General features: G+C 54.4%; 1 protein-coding gene across 13 annotated transcripts in view; it reads right to left on the bottom strand.

Moving 5' to 3' along the window:
- LOC147351594 (uncharacterized protein C17orf113) overlaps positions 1-22,125 on the bottom strand; it is a 59,141-nt gene extending 37,016 nt beyond the window's left edge. For 5 of the 13 annotated variants that reach the window (XM_086357680.1, XM_086357682.1, XM_086357688.1 and 2 more), the window contains exon 1: positions 4,351-4,573. In XM_086357680.1, the coding sequence (XP_086213806.1) occupies positions 4,351-4,384 (34 nt within the window). In that variant the 5' untranslated portion in view covers positions 4,385-4,573. Of the gene's footprint in view, positions 1-4,350; positions 4,579-22,075 lie in introns of those variants that run through there. The other 8 variants (XM_086357681.1, XM_086357685.1, XM_086357687.1 and 5 more) reach the window with 6 other exon arrangements.
- Between the last annotated feature and the right edge of the window lie 1,568 nt (positions 22,126-23,693).

The following is a 23,693-nucleotide window of genomic DNA, read 5'->3' as shown; positions in this document are numbered from 1 at the left end:
GTAGACTCCAGTCCTCCACACTTCTGAGGCAACTAGGTTGCCCCTCTGAGCCATAACAAACTCCTGGGCATTATGTCCAGAGTCCAGGGGACAGCTCTGCCCACAGAGGGCACACGGGAAAGTCACTCCATCACCTTGTAAGATTCTACATCCTCTCACCTCTAAATGGAGGTCATCACAGCTATTCTCCTGCCTTTAAAGTCTTCCCCTGCTCTCTCAGAAGGAAAGTGGACCAGGAAAAGAGTACCAGGTACGAGTATGGGGGTCGGGGTGGTCCAATCAGCCAGGGGGAAGAGTCTTCAGGAGAGTGAGATTTTCCTGGCCTTGCCCAGGAGAGCAGGCTGCCCCAGCAGCAGGGAGACAGTGGTATTTTGAAATCTCAGTGCAGTTTATGACAGGCAGGCCCAGAACACAGTCCAAGAGAGCAGACAAATATCTGCCATGGGGCTGATTAAACCCCCATGATATACAGCCTCTGGGCTCACAGGGCCCGCCTGGATTCCGGGGCTAATTGTGTACCCACCAGCCAGGTTGCTGGGCCTGCTGCAGCCTGCCCTGCCTAACACAAGCTTCCCAGCTGTCCTCTCGGGAGCTCCACCACTCCAGCTAAGCCACGGCTCCTAGCCAGAAATGTGGAGGGGTGGGCAGTTTTTATCACACACACATGTCGGTCTAACCCCTGCTGTGAGCATTAAGAGGTCAGCACACCCTGTGCTGGCTTCTATTCAGAACCAGCATGACTCACCCTCACTGGACCCACATTTGGACAGGACATGCTCTCTTTAACAGAAGAGGAAGTTGAGTCCCAGAGCAGGGGAGAGGACTTGCTTCAAATTACATAGACAGACAGTGTAAGAGCTGCTTCTGGGGGACTTCCTTGGTGGTCCAGCGGCTAACATTCTGAACTCCCAATGCAGGGGGCCCAGGTTCGATCCCTGGGTAGGGAAGATCCCCTGAAGAAGGAAATGGCAACCCACTTCAGAACTCTTGCCTGGAAAATTCCATGGACAGAGGAGCCTGGTAGGCTACAGACCATGGGGTTGCAAAGAATCAGTCAGATATGACTGAGCGACTTCACATTCTTTCTTACTTTAAAGCCTGTTATGCCCTGGTTTGAACTGCTGGGTGGGGAGGGGGACTACGGATGCAAAGAAGGGCTCCTGGGGAGGCTCAGGACTGCCCAGCCCTTACCGTCCCAAATGCCAGGCAGGGAGATGCCAACCCCCTGGGCAGGGAGTGGGGAGGCCAGAGCCAGAGAGGCTAGGAAGAGAGGGTATGAAGACAGGGGAAGAACTGGACTTAATTCAGGAAAAGACCTGGTGAAAGCAGAGAAAAAGAGCATGGGTGTGCCCAGGTGTCTGTCTGTAATTTACACAGGAAGAGGATAAAGTTCCCTCTGTTCTCACCTTCCTGCATCAGGGAGGGGGCGGTTGGACCAGGGAAGGAGCCACCCACTTGAAGGCAGGCTCATGCCAGCACAGGAGAGTTGATGGAGACCAAAGTGGCTGTCTTCCCAGTGGCGCTAGTGGTAAAGAACCTGCCTGCCAGGTTCAATCCCTGGGTGAGGAAGATCCCCTGGAGAAGGGAATGGCTACCCACTCCAGTATTCTTGCCTGGACCCTGGAGGGCTATGGCCCATTGGGTCTCAAAGAGTCAGACACGACTTAGCACACACACGAGGTTGCTGTCTGTGTGTCTGTCCTCGCAGAGGTAGAGGGGGCTTGGAGGAAGGGAGCACTCAGGTATGGCTCCAGAGCCCGTTTCCACCCCTTCTTGCTGGGTGACAGTGGACTTCGGGGCCCAGGTGTCAGTGGCATCCTTGGGCACTGCACTACCCAAAGATGGCCAGAGAGAAAGAAATTCGGAGGCCGTGAGTGCAGAGCGGGGAGCTGTTGCATCCTGCGGAAGGGGGTTCTTGGGGAAGACCTGTCCTTGCCAAAGGGTTAACAGGAGAGGAGGGTTCCAGGCCTGTCCCCAGCCTTTGGCAGGGCATGAAGGGCTCCCTCACCTAATCCTTAATGAGCCCAATTACACTTTGGTATTTTCCCCCAGGTCTGCCAATATCTACCCTTCGCCTCCCCAAGCCAGGTCCCTAGCCCTGCCTCTGAGAAGGTAGCCTGGTTTGCTGGCCAAAGTCGGGCCAGTCCTGCCCCTCTGGGCTTCAGTTCCCTGTCTTTAAAGAGAGGGGGTTGGGCTGGGCTAATCTCTTAGGTCCCTTGCAGGTGGTGCTGTAGTGGCCACAGGGAGCAGCTGCCTCTAAGGTTGGGGTGGTGGGGGGACACCAAGCTGTATTTGTCTGTTTCAGCGGCCAGAGGAAGGCGGGGTGGGGACAGAGAAAGAACTGCCCTGTGGCGAGTGCCCATTGCCTTTCAGGCACTGGACAGACATCACCTCTGTTAACCCTCAGAGCAATCCCTTGAGGCTCTACAGATGAGGAAACTGAGGCTCACAATTGAAACACAGGCCTCATCCTATGATTCAGGGGGAAGGGGTGCACAGCCCGACGGCCCCCATCCCATCACTCACAGGGTCACAGGCGGGAGTATGGGGTTGTGTCTGGAAGAAGAGAGGCATCGTCTGTTCTTGTCCTGTGGAGTGTGAGTCCTCCTGGGCCTGGCTGCCCCCCACAGGTCCCCAAGGGGCCACCACCAAGCACTCCACTCTCCCAAGGCTGACACCTTGCAGGGTGTTCACTGTGCGGCCCCCACAGAGCGGCACCCCTAGGGGATGGCCTAGAGAGCTGGGGTCACCCACGGTCACACCCAAGACTCCCCAAAGGAGTCAGAGACTCCCACCTAGAGGAGTGGGATGGGCCGAGTTGGGGCAGCCATGCCCACCCCCAGCCCACACATCCCTACTTTGCCAGGCAGGAGGCCCTGAGGCTGGGCCACAACTGGTCCAGGTGTCTGCTGCTGTGGGTGGGGGTGGGAGACACCCACTGGACAAACCAAGGCAGCCGTGTCTGTTGTCCCATCCAAAGTGATGAGAGATGTAGCCTGTCACCTTTCCCTGGGGACGGCTGGGTGCTGGGGTTTTCAGGAGTGAGCTGGCTAAGTGGTGTTGAAAGTCAACACTCCAGCTCCAAGGAAGCAAGAGAGAGGGCATGAGAGGTGACGGAGAGCAATGGTCCAGAGGTGAGGTCACCATCCCCCCAGGCTATCCTCACCTGCTATTGGCTGGGAGTCCCAGAGGGCCTCCTTCCCCTGGACACCGTAGAGATAAGGGCTGCCTCTTCTGGATACTGATACTCCCTGAAAGATCCTCTGGCCACCCTCCGGAAGGAAGTCTTTCTTGTTATCTCAGCTGCATCCCTCCTCGAAGGGCCCACAGTGGTAACACAGAACAGCTGCCTCTACAGTGGGGGTGGGGGATTAGCCTCAGTGTCCCCTGTTCCGACCTCTGCTGCCAGGCAAGGCCTAGGAACCTGATTTGTACAGGAGACCCCCCCCCCCCCGCCAACCAAGCCCCCTGCCCAGGACCCTGGCACAGTTCAGCCTCATCCACTGCTTGCTCTCCTGGCCCAACTCCCCAAAAGACTGAACACTAGCTCCCCCAAACCAGGCTCCCCATCATGATGGCCCCAGGGTCAGCACTTCCACATGGGGCTGAGAGAATGAGTCTGAGAGAAAGAGCCTGCGAGCCAGAGAGAGAAGGGCTGAGAGATCCGGGGATGGTTTGAGCTTTGTCGGGGGGACGGGGGTGAGGTGGAATCCTGCCTCCCACAAAGGCCAGGAGGGCCAACCTCTACCTCTGACCCTGACAGAAGGGGAGGCATTCTGCTTGAAGGAGGAGGGGCAGGCAAGGCTGCCTCCAATGACTGTGAATAATGGAGATGGGGGAGGGGGAGTGGGGGGGATGAGTGTACTCTGCATTCACCCCCCCCACCAAAAGACAATAGGTCTCCCATCCCCCGGCCCTTCCCTTCTGTTCTATCTCAGGGGCTGATGGGGTGGGAGTTGATTTTTGGAGTCTCTAAAGAACTTAGACAAAAAAGGTAGGTTCTGTGGTCGAGCCCCCTGTTTTCGGAGAATGGTCCCCTTCTCGGGATGAGTCTCGCTGTCCCTGGCCTGTGGTCGCCAGCCTCCCTTCCCCTACTTCCTGGGAACTAAAAGTTCTGGCCATCATCCTTGTCCCCCCTCCCAGCCTCGGTTTCCGGTTAAGTCGTGATTCTTGTCGCCCACTTTCCCAAAACACAAGGCAGGGTAGGGTCCTCGCTGCTGCCACCAGCGCTACGGAGCCACCTACACCCCCACCCCGCGCGCGGGCCCCCGTGGGCGCTCAGTCCCAGCGGCGCGTCGGTCCGGGATGGGGAGCCGGGAGTGCGGTCCCACGGCCCGCGCCCGCGCCTACCTGAAGGGCGCTTCCGACCCGAGCGGGGCCGCATCCAGTAGTCTGCGGCCGCCCGCGCCGGTCCGGATTCTCGGCGGCTCCCGGCTCCTGGCTCCCGGAGGTGCGCGGCGGATGAGTCCGGGGCCCGCGCGTCCCGGGGCAGCCGCCGCGGCCCCGGAGCCCGCCCCTGGGCGGCCCACGGGGAGCGGGTGCCAGGAGCCGCGCCGCCCGGAGCGGAGCGCAGGCGAGCGGGTCGGGAGAGTGACCTGGCGCTAGGGCTCCCCGGGCAGCAGAAGAGGGGAGACGCAGGGGCTCTTCTGGCGGCAGGGCTGGACCCATCGGTGAGTAGCCTCCCTACCCCTGGCTGGCCAGTCCTGAGTGCCCCTCACCTTCCAAAGGGTCCCAGAGTTGGGAGGAGGGGACCCCAAACTGGCCACCCCGCACTGGCCTGCTGGGACCTTCCCTGCCTGTGCATGCTAAGTCGCTTCAGTCCTGTCAAACTCTTTCCCACCCTAAGACTGTAGCCCACCAGGCTCCTCTGTCCATGGAATTTTCCAGGCAAGAATACTTGAGTGGGTTGCCATGCCCTCCAGGGGGCTCTTCGGGACCCAGGGATCAAACCGGTGTCTCTTGCTTTGGTAAGCGGGTTCTTTACCACAAGCACCACCTGGGAAGCCTTCCCTACCTTTTTATAAACCAGTCCCTCTTTTGAGGGGAAGCTCAGGGAGAAAAAGGAAGCTGACATTCATGGAGTACCTCCTGAGTGCCAAGAGGGATGGCATTAATCCTCATAACAACTTGCCCCTGACTGGTTTGATCCTCATTTTACAGACCAGGAGATGAAAGATTGGGGATGTTAAGTAACTGGCTCAAAGTCACACATGAAGTCAGGAGCAAATGGGAGACTTCAGGTTGTCCAGAGGTCAGTGGATTAAATCAGTGGGCCTGTTGGGGAAACATCACCGGTGTATGTGGCTGGGGATCATTTCTGATTCTTCCCAGGGAATCAGTGCACTGGCTCTGGCCCACACTGGGGCATGAGACAGGAGAATGAAGCCAAGCAGAGGAGGGCAGGAGGCAGGGGCTGATGGCATAACCTCCTAACAGCACCTGACATCATTCCATTACTGGAGAGTCTCAAGGAAAGGCGATAGGAATGGCTCTTGTATTAAAGAAGATGGACCAGTGCTGTTCTTCCCACCTCACGCTCCAGCCAGCCTTCATGTGAAACAGGCCTTCCAGAGAGGAGGTCTGACCACGGGGAGCCCTGGTGATGTTTCACTTGCTAGCTCCTGGCACTGCTTCCTGGTTCTCACGTCTACCAACTCACTCCTGTCTTGAGGTCTCTGCTGTTCCCTCCGCCTGGAACTCTCCCCTGATCTTCACAAGGCCTTTTCCTTGCCACTTGGGCCTCAACTCCACTATCACCTCCCCAGGACCCCCTTTCCCCAGCCCAGTTACTCTTTATCCCAGGCCCTGGTTATTTTCCCTCTTAGCACATCTCCCAAGATGCAATGCTTTTGCCTGGTCACTTACCTGTATCCCCTGTGGGGAAAGGGCTTTTATTTTCCAGGTATCGGAAGCATCAGCACTAAGCTCTATAAATGCTCTGTAAAGAGTTGTGGAATTAATGCACGAATTCATTCCCACTCCAAGAGTCAAGCCACATTAAAGTGTCCACTTAAAATGGGCAAACTGTATGGTATGTGACATGTCTCAGTGAAGGGGTCACTCAAAAACCAATAAGCGCAGATTGGCGCTGACAGTCACGTGACAGTCCCTGGCAAGCACACTCCCAGCACACCCACCCTCTAACTTGATCCGATCACATCTTCTCTGTCACGGTCCACATCCTGTGTCTGTCCATGGCAAACTGCATGCAGTTGCTCAGACCTGGGAGGGATCTTAGAGGTCATCCTGTCCCTTTTGTAACTTGTCCCTGATGAGTTAGCTTCTGGCCTTTGCTTGAACGTGCTGAGGACGGGGCACTCACTGCCTCTAGAGATGGTCTGTCCCGTTGATGGAGGGTCTCAAGAACAGAAAGCCCATCAGTATGGGAGCTGAGAGTTGCTTTCCTGTAATGCCTGAGCACGGGTTCTAGATCTGCTCCCTAGTGGTTCAGTGAAAGTTGCTCAGTCATGCCTGACTCTTTGTGACCCCATGGACTATACAGTCCATGGAATTCTCCAGGCCAGAATACTGGAGCAGGTAGTTGTTCCCGTCTCCAGGGGATCTTCCCAACTCAGGGATCAAACCCAGGTCTCCCACATTGCAGGTGGATTCTTAACCTGCTGAGCCACCAGGGAAGCCCAGATCTGCTCCCTGGTAATGCAGAAAAAGCCCTCCCCACCTTCCACAGCCAGCTGAACATGGCTGGCAGCCTCTTCTTCAGGGATCTCTCTGCTCAGTGAAAGAGACCCATTTCCCTCAGCTGTTCTTCCCCTGACATGGCCACCTCCTCCAGGAAGCCCCTCCTACATGCTCCTAGGGCATCTTGTATGGGACCCTAACACTGCATTTATCATGCTGTATTGAACTGTGTCCCCTAGACCCTGCCCAGGCTACACCACTGTGCTGAGGGGGCTAGTTCTGGGCCTTTATTCATTTCCTTCTGCTCAGTACCCTGCATGGTGACCAAGTGACTTGAACCGCTCAACTCAATAAAAACTTGTCTCCAGAGGTTTTATGATCCCACTCATATTCCTCTTAAACATATTTAGGCTTTCAATGACCTCCTTAGGACAGAGCCAGGGAGGGAATCACCTCCCCCAACCCTCTATCCTGTCCTCTATTAATGCTGCCCACTGTTAACTTTTCTACACTTCTGAGTCAGCTCTATAGAGAGCCGAGGCTCCATGAAACCTCCCTCATTTATTTTCATGTCATTGCTGGCGAGCTCAGCCTCCCCATCTCGTCACCCAGAGAGCGATCTCTAGCACTGTGAGCACCGGACCTTGTGTTTAGGCTTGCTGGCTTTCCTGTTCTGCCCGGCCTGTTGAAATCATTCAACAGGAGCACAGGTGCCAGCTGAGTGCCACCACAAAGACGTGGCTTCACCTAGATACACCAGGATAACACGCCCCCAAACTCCGACCCTGCACACACACACACACACACACACAACACAGCTCCTAGCTGTGAGCCTTCTGTTTTCCAGCCCCTTCCCACATCTTTATTGATCCATTTTCTCCTCCCAAATAGCCCTGAAAAGTCAGCATTCCTCTCCCCAATTTAAAGATAAGAAAAGGGGGCTTCCCCAGCAGCCTAATGGTAAAGAATCCATCTGCCAATGCAGGAAACACAGGTTTGATCCCTGGTCTGGGAGGATCCCACATGCTGAGGAGCGACTAGGTCCATGTGCCACAGCTACTGAGGCCTGCCCACTTAGAGTTTGTGCTCTGCAAGCAGTAAGAAGGCCATGCACTGCAACGAAGAGTAGCCCCTGCTTGTCACAACTAGAGAAAAACCCTCGTGTGCAGGAACGAAGATCCAGCACAGCCAAAAATAAATAGTTTTTTTTAAGATAAGGAAAGGGAGGTTCTGAGAGGTTAGTTTACCTGCCCCAGGTCACACAGCTAGAAAGGGGTGAAATCGAACCCCATCTGGTTGACTCTAAACACTAGGCCTTCTTCCCTCTATCTCATGGTGCCTTATCCCAACACACCCAGACTTTTTTCCTATAAATGTGGGGTGAGGAGGAAGACAACACAGAAACCCTTTTCCTAGTCCTGACAGCTGGGGCTGCTGGGGTGCTGGTGCTCCCTTTCCCACCTAGCATCTTCCAAGGAGGGGTTCCGTCCCCTAGTTGTCACCTTCCCCCGACACCGCCATCAGAAAATAATTCTCAGTCTAAATAAAGCCACTGTGTCTCTAGCTGGCCGACTCAGTTCTCCCTGCTGCTCAGTCTCATCCCCTTATCTCCTCTTCCTCTGTATTTTTAAAAAGTATTTATTATTTGGCTGCTTGGTTGGTGGGGGGTGGCACACAGAATCTTCTATCTTCATTGTGGCACGTGGGAACTTTTAGTTGTGGCATACGGGATCTAGTTCCCTGACCAGGGATCGAACCCTGGCCCCTGCACTGGGAGTGCAGAGTCTTAGCCACTGGACCACCAGGGAAGTCCCTCCATTTCCTCTGTTTTGTCTGTGATGAATCCCCAGCCCTAGAACAGTGCCGGCATATCAAAGATAACCAACACATATTGCTGGATTTAAGGAATGAACCAACCCTCACTGTGGGCACAGAAAATGGATCGGGTTCCTTGCTCTGGCTGTGTGGGCTGAGGCAAGTTACTTTCCCTCTCTGAGCTTCATTTCCTTATTTGTAAAACAGGACAATTAACACATCATAACATGGCAGAGGGTGATGAGAGATCATCCCTGCAGTGTGCCTGACATAGTTTGTGCCCAGTTAATAAGACAGGCGTCATTAATGAGGCGTTATGGTCCTCACTTTAGAGACAGGGCACTGGGGCTCAGAGAGGTGAAAGGACTTACATAACCCACATTACCAGCTTGGAAGTGACCCATACAGAACGGAGCCGGGTGTGTCTGGCCTTAAGCTTGTGCCCTTTTCCGTGTGCCATGGGGCCTTCCCTAAGCGCTCGGTAAATATAATTCCTATCACAAAGGTGTGAGACGGTTATATTAATTGTTCCTTCTAATAAAACCAAGGACCTCAGTTAGAAAGCCTACAACAGAGGGGCTCAGGAGAGGAGCCAAAGACCCCTATCTAGTCAGCAGCTTATGTTCTGCTCACTGCCCCACCTGGGGTTGGAAGTACAGACTCATTCTGGGGCCCTGAGTTTCAGGAAGGTGGGAGAAGCCCCAACCTCAGGTGGGCTTGCCTCCTCCATCCCAAGTCCTCTCCATTCCCACTGAAAGGGCAGAATCGCTAAAGGCTAAGAGCCCTCCCCCCACAGGGCCTGCCTTTTGCCTCCTAAAATAGCCCGAAGCCACCATGTGCCCAGAGCGGCTCCCCACTGCTTGCAAATCCCCCTGAAATTAAATCCCCAGCCTGCCCCCAAGCAGGACAGCACCACCTCCTGCTGCCCGCTGAGCTCTATGGCTGGCCGGGCTCCCCCCAGTGGAAACCGGGACAGTCGTCCTTCACGGTGACCGAGACATAAATCCCCAAATAATGAGACAGGCGCTGGGAACACAGAACCAGACACGGTGCTAATTGGTTTACTTCTGGGCAGGCGTGATGTGGGACAACAGCAACAGGCCTTGGTTGCCCAGCAGGGAAGATGGGGTGGGGGGTGTGATGACCTCCCAGGTCCCTGATTTTCTGTGATCTCTGGCCTTGCATCCAGACCCACCAGCAGCCCCTCCTAGAACAGTAACTTAGACGTAAAAGGGAAGGATTGGGATCCCTTGGTCCAGGTCTTGAAGTAGGGAGACCCAAAGCATCCTTACCACAATCTAGAAATACCTCTTTCCACTAAAAACAAAACATAAAACTGAAAGGCTCAGCCCCCCTCAACATGTGTGAGGATGGCGGTGGGGAGGCGGGGTGGGCCCCACGCAGTCTCCCCGCCCCTCCTGCATGACTAGTAATAGATTCTTGGATGAGCATGAGGTCCTCAGTTTGCAGTAATCAGGATGAGATTATCACATTAACCTTTAAAAGTCTTTGCTCAAAAAGCAGCAGCAGCAGCTGACACCCTCGACTCCCCCGCCTTTGCCACCATCACCCTCTCCTGGACCATGGCCGGATGAGCTCCAGATATGGGCCCCATGGAGGCTCCACTGCACCGGCCTAGAGGCAGGGGGATGGACACCATGACCTTTTCAGGCCTGGGCTGCTTCTGAATTGTGGTGACATGGAAGAGTGAGGAGCTGGGGGTAAAGGGTATGTGTGTGTCTGTGAGAGTAATTTGGGGAGGGGGGGCCTTGTGAAAACCAGAGTAACTTGTAATCAGGCAAACAAGCACTTGCATATAACTGCCACTTACTGACCTGTGACTGGGAACATGGCCATTTTCCCCACATCTCAGTTTCCTGATCTATGAAATGGGGCTAACAATAACTAATAATAACTCCCCTAACCCAAGGCTGACAGCTGACAAGATTAAATAAGATAACAAATAGAAAACACCTTGCAGACTATAAAGAGCCATTATGATGTGAGGGGATGACATTGTTAGTTAAAGCAGGAGGGACAGTGGTAAGACTGCAGAAGGAACTTCCCCACAGCTGTGCAATGGAAACTAATGGGGCGAAAAGAGAGGAAAGACAAACGGGCCTGGGTGGAACCCCTGAAACCTCACAAATAATCTCCTCTCCCACACATAGTGCCCATCTGCATATCCAGACAGACCCCTCCCCTCCTGCCCATCATCCTGCCGCTCAAGGCTGCCAGCCCATCCCCAGTCTTCCCTAGTCCAGAGTTATAGCCAACTTGTGTTTGTTGCCAGCGCAACAGAAATTATTTCAACCTCTTCATCCAGCTGGGCAAAGCTGCCTGGGTCGTGTAGGAGAGGCTGGAGCAGGAGGAGAGGAGGCTGGGGACTGGGGTGTCCCACAGCAGGGGTGGCCCCCTCCCCAGAATATTCATCGCAACAGCAGCAGGCTAGAAGGCAGTCAGCTTACTGGGGGGACTTGCTCATACTGCCCCATGGAAGAGAAGGAATGGCTGAGGGCCCAGGGGTCCTCACTGGGACCTTGGCTAACCTCCTTCCTACTTAAAGAGCTGCATTCAGAAGAGGCCGGGAGAGGCCCTGACTACCAGCCAGGATCAACCCTAAGGAAATTTAGATCTTTGAGTTTCCCCAACCCACCCTTCATTTCCTGATGCTTTTCTTTGGTTAGTTTGTCCAGCAGAATTCTCCCACCTTCCTGGGCCTTGAGGTCTTCCCCTCTTCCTCAGTAGAAGTAACTGAACCTAACACATGCTAACCTCAGAAGAATGAAGGCAGGGGGGCACTGAGAATGACCCTGAGAATCTGGGGTCACCTAGGGCAGGAGGGAGGGGAGAGCCTCTGAGCGCACTGGCTGAGAGAGATGGTGGGATGGCCATGGTCCATCTTGCTGGCAAGGAGCAGCTGCCGAACCGCATCAAGGAGTCCTCCTCTCAAATCAGTCGGGTGGGTGGAAGCACATGGCCGTTGCAGGCCATGAAGGAGGCCTTTCAAAACCAGCAGAGAGCTTCCAAGAAACGCCCTGGGGATGGGCTGAGTCAACATGCCCCAGGTCCCCAAGGCCCTCTGTTCAGCCTCCAGGCTGTCAGGCTGCTTCCCACAGCAGGGGCTGCCCAAAGCCCTTGGCTGGGAGGCAGTTCAGGGCCCAGGACAGAGCCTGGGTTCTGGAGCCGTCAGACCTTGGGCAAGTTGCTTCGCCTCTCTGATCTGTAAAATGGGTACAAAAGTATCTATCTTGTGGATTTGTTGGGAAAATTGAGATGATATATGGAGAGTATCTCCCTTTGGGCCTGGCACAGAGGAGTGACTCGATAAATTCACTCAGTAAACACCCACTGAACACCTTCTATATGCTAGGCCCTCCATTCTATGCCTAGGGGATGCAGCAATGAACAAAAGTCTTAAGGGGCCCTCATGGAGCTTGCAATCTAGGAGGATGGTCAAGTCAATAAGTGGATAAACACACAAAGTCAGGGAGAACAAGTGGCCAGGAAAGGACTCTCTGAGGATGGCACAGTTCAGGCCAGAGCTGCCTGAGATGAGGGTCAGGGCTGCTCAAAGATAACTATGGCCCCTCACTGGAATCACCTGGGCAGCTTTGAAAATGATGGGACTCCTCCCCAGAGATTCTGATGGAATTAGTCCAGGGTGCAGCCTGGGCACCAGGAATTTTCAATTCTTCCCCGGTGATTCTGATGAGCAGCCAAGGGCGAGCACCCATCGCCCGGCGGTTTTTCCAAGTGCCTGGCTACCTGAGCATCACCACGGAGCTCATTAGGCATCTTGGGCTGGGCCCTCATCCCAGGAATTCAGATTCAGAATCTGGAGTGAGGCTCGGTGTCTGCCTTTTTAACAAGCATCCAGGTAATTCCGAAGAGCAGACCGGCCTAGAGATACATCTGGAAGAGCAAGTACCAGCTCAGAGCTCGGCACTCACAGCTCTCCACGTCCAAGGACCACGTGCTGCTTAGGATGTAAGCTACCGGCCTCTTTGACCCCAGCCTGGTAAGCCCCGCCTCCTTTTTTTGTCAGGTTCTGCGCATGCTCAAAGGCTTTCCATGAAGACCGAAAGTCCTGACGCTGTGGACTTGGGCTCTGTTTCTCCAGCATCCTCAGCCCCTCGGCGGAAGCCCCCTACTCCATTCTGTTACATGTCCATGCTTTATGTCCAGCCAGACCCTGGCCTTCCTCCAACCACGTGGCTCCAAGTCTGGCACCCCACAGGAATGACTAGCCCTAGCTGAAGGCACACCAAACCTACCCCAGCCTCTGCTGGTCACAGCTGCTCCCACAACTGGGCCAAAGGTGGCAGGGTTGTGACCTGCTCCTGTAACTCCCTGTTCCACCCTCTTTTTCTGTCCTGGGTCTCTGGTCACTCATAGCCCTGTCCTAGGGGCCAGGCCCTGGGAGGGGAGACATTGCGTGGTTATGCTCCTCAAGGCAGAGGTGTTCCTGAATCCCTTTCCATTCCTGATGAAGAATCAGGTCCCCCACCCTGTGCTTGGGCTCCCTGGCCTAAGGGATGCTCACCCCTTCCTGTAGGGAAACAGCATAGTATAGGTATATCCCCACACTGGGTTCAAGTCCTCCTCCTGCCACTTCCCAACTGCGTGGCCTTGGCCACCTCTGTGCCACAGTTTCCCCATCTGTAGTGTTAGTCGCTCAGTTGTGTCCGACTCTTTTCAACCCCATGGACTGTAGCCTGCCAGGCTCCTCCGTCTATGGAATTCTCCATGGACAATTCTCCAGCAAGAATACTAGAGTGGGTAGCCATGGCCTTCTACAGGGTATCTTCCCGACCCAAGGATTGCTCTTCTCACATTGAAGGCAGATTCAAGGATAAAATAGGATCTTACAGGGATTAAATGAGTCAACATTTTTACAGTATTTAGGAAACAGGTACCTGGTGATCAGTATGTGTGCTTGTTAAATAATATTTGAAAATACATGATTCCAGGAAGGTGAGGTTTTCGTCAACAAAATCAGTCCTGACAATGCAGCTAGTTCTGGGAGGCTGGGATTCACATTCTATTTTACAGGTGAGCAGACAGGTTAAGGACAGGAAGTGACTTGCCCCAGATGACACCCAAACCTCAGGTCAGTTATTTGAAGCTCTCTCTTTTCAAACACCCCAAAGCCCACCTCCTCACTCCTCCAGCGCCTGGCCTGGCCCAGGTGGGCTCTGTGCCCCGCACTGACAGAGGCCCCTTTGTACCCCTGCCCAGGGTCACACCCAGAGCTCAGAGCCACGGATCAGACAAGTGCCTTGTGTCTGGGTCCGTTTCATGGCCAAGTCTGTGGTCTCCCTAGCTGCTCCAGCCACGAACCCCAACCTCAGCAGGGCATCCCTGACCCTCCCTCACCACATTCGGCCAGGAGACAGACTGGGAGAGAGCCCCAAGGAAAACACCCCAGTTCTTGGTCTCCACCCTGCGCAAACTTCAAGTGGCCGAACTCTGGGGTATCTGGAACCTCAGAGGAAGCAAGGGCAGGAGCTGAGGTGTGAGACACGACATGGAGAACATTCTGAGGGAGTGGGGAGGGTTGTGCTGGGATCCAGGAAGCAAGATGGGATTACCCTGCCTTTCTATCTCCCTATGACCAACCTAGATAGCATATTGAAAAGCAGAGACATTACTTTGCCAACAAAGGTCCATCTAGTCAAGGCTATGGTTTTTCCAGTGGTCATGTATGGATGTCAGAGTTGGACTGTGAAGAAAGCTGAGCGCCGAAGAATTGATGCTTTTGAACTGTGGTGTTGGAAAAGACTCTTGAGAGTCCCTTGGACTGCAAGGAGATCCAACCAGTCCATTTTAAAGGAGATCAGCCCTGGGTATTCTTTGGAAGGAATGATGCTAAAGCTGAAACTCCAGTACTTTGGCGACCTCATGCAAAGAGTTGACTCATTGGAAAAGACTCTGATGCTGGGAGGGATTGGGGGCAGGAGGAAAAGGAGGCAACAGAGGATGAGATGGCTGGATGGCATCATCGACTCGATGGATGTGAGTTTGAGTGAACTCCAGGAGTTGGTGATGGACAAGGAGGCCTGGCGTGCTGCGATTCATGGGGTCGCAGAGTCGGACACGACTGAGTGGCTGAACTGAACTGAACTGAACTGAACCTGTCTTCAAGCTGTTCACTTCTCTTTACCACCTGGATTGGCACAACAGCCTCCTCGTCAGCCTCCCTGCCTCCACTGCCCTCCCAGTCTGTTCTCCACGTGGCCAGAGGAGCTTTTTTACTTGATTGATTGATTGGTAGCACCATGCATCTTGCGGGATCTTAGTTCCCTGACCAGAGATTGAACCTGGGCCTCAGCAGTGAAACAGCCCAGTCCTAACCACTGGGCCACCAGGGAATTCCCTAGAGGAGACTTTTTAAAAGGCAAATCTGAACATGTCACTCTCCTGCCTAAAACCTCCAAGGGCTTCTCTTACTTTAGGAAATCTGGCTCCTACCCACCTCCCCAAAACCCTTCTTCTCTGCAATCCATGATCCTGCCCACAGATTAACTGAGATATAAATGCAACTCTCCAACTAAAACTTTGGCTGGTACAAGTAACACTGGTAATAGCTAGAACCAGATACAAGAAAATTTGTTGTTGGCTAAAGTGGACACAAGAATCCAATCTTGAACACAAATCTCCATTTACATTCGAATCTTCCAAAATTGGAGGAGTTACCCAATCACTCACACAATGGTGGAGAGCAGGGTCGGGGGCCTTTAATCATTGTGAAATTGATCAGTGCATCAATTCTCGGCTGCAAAATCTATACAGAATTGATGACGGTGAAAATAATTTCAATAAAGTTAAAATAGAATGAAAAAAAAAGGAAATTTTGTTTGTACCATAGAGGGAAAAAAATGGAAAAATCTGATGAAGGAATTAAATTGGATGAACAGAGTTCAAATGGGAAAGCACTTTCTGAAGAAGTGTTCAGTGTTGGTATGTTTTGGTTTCAAATGTTTGCATTCAAAACATCCTTGGGGTCAAAATGTCCAGGTCAAAATATCCCATGCCCCTTGGATCTGTTTTTGTGCCCCTCCCTGCCTTGCTATGATACTTTGCTACAGCCACAATGGCTCTTTCTCTTACCGGAGCAAGATGCTGAAATACCAGGAGAGGCCTTCCCTCCTCCCCCTCTTTAAGGTCGATGCCCTGCCTGCCTCCCTGTATGCTCTCTTATCCCTGCTCCCCCACCCCTCGTCTTATTCCTCTTTGAATTCCCAGGGCAGGACCTGGAAAATACAACCCATGGTAGGTGCTCAATAAATATTTGTGAGGTTTTTGTTTGTTTTTTTGGCTGTGCCATGTGGCTTGCGGGATCTCAGTTCCCCAACCAGGGATCAAATCTGTGCCCTGCTGCAATGGAAGTGTGGAGTCTTAACCACTAGACCACCAGGGAAGTCCCAATAAATATTTGTTGAATGAATGAATAAATCAGTGTCACCTGATTGAGGGGCTGGGGGATGGGTTAGGGCTTACAAAGGCCCGTGGGAAAGTTAAAGAGACAGGGCAGGGACATAGTCTTCCACCACAAGTTCCAGAGAAGTCCATTTTAGCAGAAAAAAGGAGACGGTACCAGTTCTTTTTCATTTCTGCCCCTTGCCCAGCTTGAGGTTCAAGACCATGTGTCAACTGGCCAGCTGCCTGCTCCCCCCTGCCCAGCTGGGCTGTGTGGCCCCCCTCCCCCGGGCCTAGCTCCCACATGTGGCTGCTGGCCAGGCTATTTGGGGAAATTTCCTGATCCCCCCTCTGGCCTCTCCACCCCCACACCCCATCCTGTGGCCCCAGAATAGCTGTCCCTGGCCTCAACTAGGGACGTTCCCATTCCCAATTAGCACCCAGATGGTACGCAAGCATCTCTGAAAGGTTCTGGTGTCCCTCTCCTCTCGGGAAGCTGCTAACTAGGACAGCAGATCTCAGAATGAGGTCACAAGACTCGGGCCCCAACACTCCCTTCCCTGCTGGAGACACGGGTGGGGACCAGATGTCTCCATCGCAGACTGTGGAGGTGGAGGAGGCGTGGGTGAGGGCAAGATGTAGGGATAGTCGAGGCAGCCTGGGCTCCTTGTTGCCCACAGAGCAGCTGTGGCTCCATCCCGGGAGGAGGCCTAGCTGTGGAGAATGAGGAGACCGGGGTCAAGTCCAGACTCTGCCTGGATTAGGGATTTTATGACCTCTCCAGGTTTCATCGGGCAGGATGCAGGGGTTCTGTACATAGTACGCTGTCATGCAAAGTCCAGGGACGGAATGACCCTTGGGGTCTCAGGGAGATCATTCTGGGATGAATCATGGGAGGGGTCCTCAAACCCATTAGAGAACGAATCCTTTCCTGAAGTCTCATTCTACTGCTGGCTCCAAGCTTGGCCAATGAGGGTGGGTAGGCAAACGGGCAGACTTCTCCCAGTTTCTGAAGACCACACCCCACATGTTTCTCTTTGGGAACACCCAGAGAACTCATGGGTTCCAATTCCCAGCACTTTCTCAGGGTATTTCCCCTGCCCTAGGTGAGGGATGGGGGTACAGGGCAGTGTCATAGCTTCTTCTCCTGCCTGGCCAGTGGGAGGGGGTTGTTAGCATCAGATATAGGGATCAACAGATCTGAGATCGGGAGGATGGAGATGCGTGGGGCCTGGGGAGGTTGGAGAGGCTGAAGGGGGCCCGGGGGAGGGCAGTGGGGGCACCGCAGGGTCGGCCTGGTCTCTGGTCTGGGCATCTGCAGAGGGGAAAAAAACACCTATGGAATTGGTCCGCACCCCACCCAAGGAAACTTTAGTCAGATAAACAAACAGCCAACACAGCTGCTCCTGTACCAGAGGCCGTGGCAGCGAGGAGAGGAGTGAAGAAGTGAGGAGGCCGGGGGACAGGGCAAGGAGGCTGTTTGAACAAGGCCCCGAGGCTCTGGGGCAGTTGGCAGAAATGTCTGGAACAGGGTGGAGAGCACAGCGGTGGTTTGGATCTGGAAACTGGAGCTTGGGGTGGGTGTGCTGAGCTTGGCTGCTTCGAGGAAAAAGAAAAGCATCAAATCAGCCTCCCTCTGAGGAAGGCTCCTAGGAAGCCTCCTGAGGAACACCTTTCCCTCAGCTCAAGGTCACAGACAAGGGCTCTCCCCCTCAACACTCTGAACCCCCAGCCCTGCTGCCAGACCTGTGACTCTGTCAGAAGAAAACACTGAATATTTCAGTCAGGAACCAAAGCCCCCAATTCTCAAGTTCTTAGCAGAGGAGCCAGGGCAGGTGGGCCAGCCTCGGGGTCCTTCCCGGAACCCGAGAGTCCTCCCCTCTCCTGGCAGTTGGAGGGGCCAGAGGTGATGGCAGTGCCTGGGGAAGCTTTGTCACCTTATTCTGCAGTCAGAGACATTCGGCTGCCCCGTTCCCCTGGGACGCCTCGTGAGAGTAACAGAGGTTGGAGAGAAACAGACCCTGACTTAGAGGCAGAGATGGGGAGAGGCAAAGACCAACAGATACTGGAAGATGAGCTAGTGAGGCGCCCCACCATCAGAGACACAGAGCTGAGGGACAGGGAGAGTGAGGAGAAGTGTGTGCATGGCAGAGAGACGGATGGAAGGGCAGAGACACACACAAAAAGACAGAAGGAGATTAAGAGAGACAGAGACAGATACACAGAGAAAGGGAAGAGGAATAAAGACACACAGAAAAAGAGACACAGGCAGAAAATGACCGACATAAAAGCAGGGGGAGGGCCGCGCCGAGAGCACAGGACACATGGACAGACACGCTCACAGGCTGAGAGGCTCCCAGAACTGCACGGGGACCCGGAGACACTCCCTTCCAGCCTCGGGGGAGCAGAGGGGCTGATTGTTGAGCCCGGTGGGGTTTGCCCGGGAGTCCTAGAAGGGCGGCATGGCTGCCTCCTGTCCCTAGCGCTGAACCTCTGCAGGCATCTGGCCCCCAGCCACCCTAAAGTACGCCAAGCCCTGGCCGCTGGAGCTGGTCGGTCACCCAAGGTGAAATGAAAAGGCACCAATAGGGGAGACAGATGTGAACTCTGGTGAAGGCAAGGGATTGGCAGAGCCCACATGTCAGAGTGGGTCCATGGGGGGATCCATAGCCTGGGTTGAACCTGGAACGGTGATGAGGGGTGCACTACCGTGCACAGTGACGTCTGTGGGCTGCTGTAGGTGGCCACGCTTGCCTGGGTGTGTGTCTGAGTGGGAGTGTGTGTCCAGTTCAGTCAAGCACCTCACAGCCCTAATGAGGCCAAGGCGGCAGGCTTGATCCTCAAGCAGCCCAATCAGAATCTGAGAGTGAGTCAGATACGACTCCAAAAGGCTGTGCGTCTTCTTCTGAACAGACGGTGTGTTCAGGTGCCACAGGGCACTCGGCTTTGGCTGAGACCAATGTGCCATTCCTGCCCGCTGGGGACGACTCCCACTGCCTGACCAGCTTGCCCCCACACTCTTCCCCACCCAAACTTACAGGAGGACCCACATTCCAGAAACACGGCCCCCTTCCTGGCTGCGAGTCCAGCGCCCCCTGAGACAGGCAGCCAGAGAGACGGTGGGGTCCAGCCCCCATCTTCCTACAATCTAACTGCCATCCCACCTGCTGCAGTCCCCACTGAACTCTCTCCTTGCTCCTTGGGTCCAGTGAGTGCTCACATCAGCTTCACAGTTAGGAGGTGAGCAACCTCTCTCCCCCTCATCCCTTCCCTCTTAAGCATCACAGGAGACATTTTTTTAATGTCCCAATTTTGGCATGGAGAATGAGGTCAGCAGACCCATGGGGGCACCGCTTGTCGGTGACAGCTGACAGTCTTCATTTCACCTTGAAACTCCTTCATGGTCCAGGTGGGCGTGTCCTAAGCCCAGTTTCAGAGGGGTGCTATTAGGACAGGGAGAGCAGGAAGGGAATTCACCAAATAACAGTTTTGGTTGCTGATGCTGCGGGCTCCACCCCTAACATTTGCAAGGCCTGGAGCAGGGGGACAAAGAAGGGCCCACCTATCCATGTCAAAATGTTTAAAAATTATAAATCAAGCTAGTAAACTGCTAATTAAGATATATTCTGGGAATTCCTTGGTGGTCCAGTGGTTAGGACTCAGCACTCTCACTGTTTTGATCCCTGGCTGGGGAACTAAGATCCCGAAGCCATGTGGTGTGGCCTAAAATAAAATAAAATACATTCTAAACTCCCACCTTGACAAATATACTTTCATAATTACCTGGAAGACCAGCTTCCAGTTTAGATTCCTGTGACTCCTGGGAGTTCTGTAGAACAACTCTGTGTAAGGAGAAAGAGCTCCATTCCCACTCTGGCCCCGGCCAGCAGCCCCGCTTCCTACAGCCGGCTGCTTTCTGCACTGCAAGACTCACATGCACGGAGGTAGATGCCCAGCCTCAACACACAGCCTGGTTCCATCTTCACACGCTGCAGACAGCTGCCCCTTGGCCATTTTCAGGTGTCCCTCTCTCAGGTCCAGGGGTGCCCACACTAGTGGCATGACCTGCTCTGAGGAGGACAAGCTCAAGGAATAGGCTTGCATGGGCTGGGAGCAAGCTGGCAACCTTCTGGGCAGGGACCTCTGGCACCACAGGTATGGGGCATGTGGTCTTGAAGGGGGTGTTCAGGCCCATCCCCTTTGCCCTGCTGACTACTCTTTATCCCACAAAGAGAGGGATGGCAAGATGAGGGCCAGAGCAGAGACCTTGAAAGCACGAAGCCAGGGCATGGGCAGCCCTGCCCTTGCCCAGGTTTAAGGGTGCTTATTAGACCCAGCCTTCTCTGGCAGCCTCCAGAGCTCAGGCCAGGGACTGGAGCTGTCTTTTCATTGGAGGGCAGCTTGGACAATCCCCAAGCAGGACTTTCAGTTACTTGTATTATTTATCTTCCTGAAAAAAACTGAGTGCCGCTTGATCCCAACTTGTGGATTTCTGGACATGGGGAGGGCAGGGAGGTGATGACAACGGGTCTTTTTTTTTTGGTTGGGTCTGTAAGTCAGTTTGTACCTCTGGGACACAGCCCTCCCCAAGTGGGCTGCCGCTGGCAGGGACCCCTCTCCTCACCCTGGAGACAAAAAGTAGGGTGACTAAAGGAGAAGGTGGTGTGGGGCCCTGTGCAGCTCAGACAGATCTAGTTGAGATCCAGAGACCAGTAGGGGCTGGGGGGGATGGGGTGGGGGAGGGGGCGTGAAGGGCACTGCTCTCTCTGGCCAAGTTTAAAAAAGAACTTCCAACCCCACCCCTACCCGCCGCAGATCGGCTTTGCTGTCCTACAGGCGAGGGGACACTTACACTTGTTGAGCCCTCACCAGGCGCCAGGCACTGTGCTAAGCACTCTACGTGCGTGTTCTCATGTAATCCCTGCAGCCACCCTATGAGGTGGGTTCTATTATTATCCCCATTTTACAGATGGGGAAGCGAACTCAGAGGTGAACTAATTCACCCAAGGTCACTCAGTAGATAGAGGTGATAGGGCCCAAGTCTAAGTGACCCCAGAGCTCCCACTCTTTCCACTATAGCCTCCGTTGCCTCCCAGAAGCAGAAAACTGGCACAGAAGCAGAAGGGATGAAGGTCAGATATGAGGAAGAACTTCCGACAATGATGGTGTATGTGGTGAGAGGAGACAATGCAATGGGGAATCTACTCAGACACAGGAAGCCCCCCGCCCCACCTGAGTTGGGTCTTGGTCTGTCTGTTGGCTTGCGATGATCTCTAGAAGGTCCGAGGAGTCCTGGCTGGATCCCAGATGGGAACATCCTGACCTTCCTCCCATTCTATAATCTGGGGTTCTCTGCTCTACCCCGACACAGCACCAACACCCAAAGTCTGACTCTCCTTTGTGACTCAGAGTGCTGAGCACCACATCTGAGCTGACAGCCCAGGACCTCCTTTTCTAGGTTGGCTTCCTTATGGTCCTAGGAGTCAGGACCTGCCTACAGCCCAAATCTTGACACAGAAGGTGCAAATGCACCCAGGTCTACCATAAGGCCCACTTCTGCGATCACCTCCACCACCTGACTCTGGGACTTGGACACAGAAAACATCTAGTCAGTCCCCAGGCTCTTGGGGTTCCCCGGGTCATCTAGAGCAGCCCCTGTTTCATCGTCCCCCTCTCCCTCACATATCTGTATCCAGGGTGCAAATAAACGATGCAGGTGTGTTTGTGCCGGGCACACCAAAAGACCCAGGCTCCAGCTCAGCTATGCAGCAGCTCTCACCGCATTTTCCCACAGAAGCCGTTTGGGTCACCCCATTACCCCCTAAAGGGAGGATGAAGGAAGCTGCACTGGATGAGGCACGGGGCTCATTTAGTCAATGAGCCCCGCAGTCCCCACCTTCAACCTGCTCTCCTCCAGGACGTTGCGGGCCTACCGTCCGGCTTTGTCCTTCTCCGTGCCTTGCAGCCTGCCCCAGTGTCAAGGGAAGCCAGCCGGAACCCTCGAAACTTCTCCAGAGTTTAGTCTCACCCTCTACCCACATGCCCAGCATCAGTGCGCAGAGCCAATGGGGGTTCCTCCCAGCCCCTTGAGGCCCCCCAGTTTTGAGTCGAGGGCACATAACAGGTGGAAGGGGCTGCCTTGTTCTCCCGCACTGCCCTCGAGGTCCTCAGCGTGAACCGGCCCGCGTCGCGGACTTACCTGCGGGGCAGAGATGAGCCGGCTGCGGCCACCTGCTCTCCACCGCGCTCTGGAGCGCAGCGGCTTCGAGTCGGCCGGGGAGGGGGCGGGGCCCGGGCGGGGGCGGGGCCTGGGGAGCGGCGGCCGCGCCCCTCCCTGAGCCTCCGCAGGGTGGGACCGACTGGTTTATTCAGGTGGGCAGAAAAGGGGGGTGGGGTGTGGGGGGCGGGGAGCATCCGGGCCACTAGGGACGCTCAGGAGCTCTGGCTTTCCTGAAGACTTAGGATGCCTGGGTCCTGAGGACCTCATGAAACGCTCTTCTTCAGGCAGCCTTACCCAGGTGCCCTGGAGGCAGTGGCTCCATGTGAAGACCCCCTCACACAAAGAAGCAAGTCTGGGAACCCCTCCTTATCTGCGTCCCCCCTTCCATTTGAGCTCAGGAAAGCTCTCCCAGCCTGGCAAAGTGGTTGCAAAGCTTTCCCACCTCCTCTAAAGTCAAGGCCCCCCAACCAGGGGTCAGCTCTGTAGGGGACCAGGCCACCGAGGGGACCTTGAGGTGCCCAGGTCATCTTTATCCTCTGTCCATCTCTCTCCCAGCAACATAGCATCTCCGCCTCCCCCAACCCCCCTGCCCTCAATGCCAGCTCAGGTCCCTCAGCTGTCACTGTTTAGCCCTGGAATGATAGGCGTCCGGACTCCGTGCGTCCAGCCGCATTCAAGGCCATTGAGCTTAGCACCCCTGGGCCCCTGCCCCGCCTCGTTCTGCCCCCAGTCGCTAATTTTATTGACCTGTAAAAGGCACGTTGCTGACAGGGGAGATCATGACTGAAGGTGAAGTGGGGAGCAGAGGGGCAGAAGCAGCAGTCCCAGGAGGCACAGATGGGACAGGAGAGAGAAGGGTGACTCCTGGAACCAGGGCCAAGGAACGCTGGAGATTAGCAGGAGGAGAGGCCCTAGGAAAGAACAGTACACTCTCTGGGGGAGCAGAGGCCAAAAAGACTGGTACTGGAATGTCAGCCCTCAATCAGACAAGAGGCAGACTGAAGAAAGATGCTGAAGAAGGGAGTGTGCATTATTTCCCATCTATCCTTAGGCAGAAGCAGGGGTGCAGCAGGAGAGAAGGAGGTGGGATGGCAGGAAGGACTGCCATCCTGCTCTCAAATCTCTGCCCTAACCCCCTCCCTTCCTCTTGAAGGTGACTCCTGCCTGCTGGGCCTCTTACTACAGAAATAGCCCTTTCCCTGAAGAATCAACCTAGATCTTTGCCTTTCTTTTTCTTTCTTGTTAAAATGAGAACAGAAAATTTAGGCCTTTACAACTTCTCCCACCCACCCCATGCCTGCCTGAGCCCTACCCCTCAAAATCCTGGATCTCAGCCTGACCCTAGCCCAGGGAGATGACCTAGGGGTCAGGAGAGGATGGAGAGGGGTCACTGGGGTTTGAGCCTATTATGGGGTGGAAGAGGTGAGAAAGCCTCACATTCTTGATGACTCTCAAATTTAGACTTTTGATGCTCTGTCCAAATAAAGGTTACATGAGAGCCATAAAGAGGGGTGTTAAAAAAAAAAGCTTTTATCATTAGAAATATAGCACAAAGCAGATCAGTGGACAAGGAAGGGGAAGAGAAGATTACAATGGG

Source organism: Bos grunniens, chromosome 19 (genome assembly GCF_055505025.1).
Source record: "Bos grunniens cultivar Pamir isolate PY7600 chromosome 19, Bosgru_T2T1.0, whole genome shotgun sequence".
Lineage (NCBI taxonomy): Eukaryota > Metazoa > Chordata > Mammalia > Artiodactyla > Bovidae > Bos > Bos grunniens.
The sequence above is the reverse complement of the archived record's forward strand: the minus strand, read 5'-3'. Positions and strand labels throughout refer to the sequence as shown.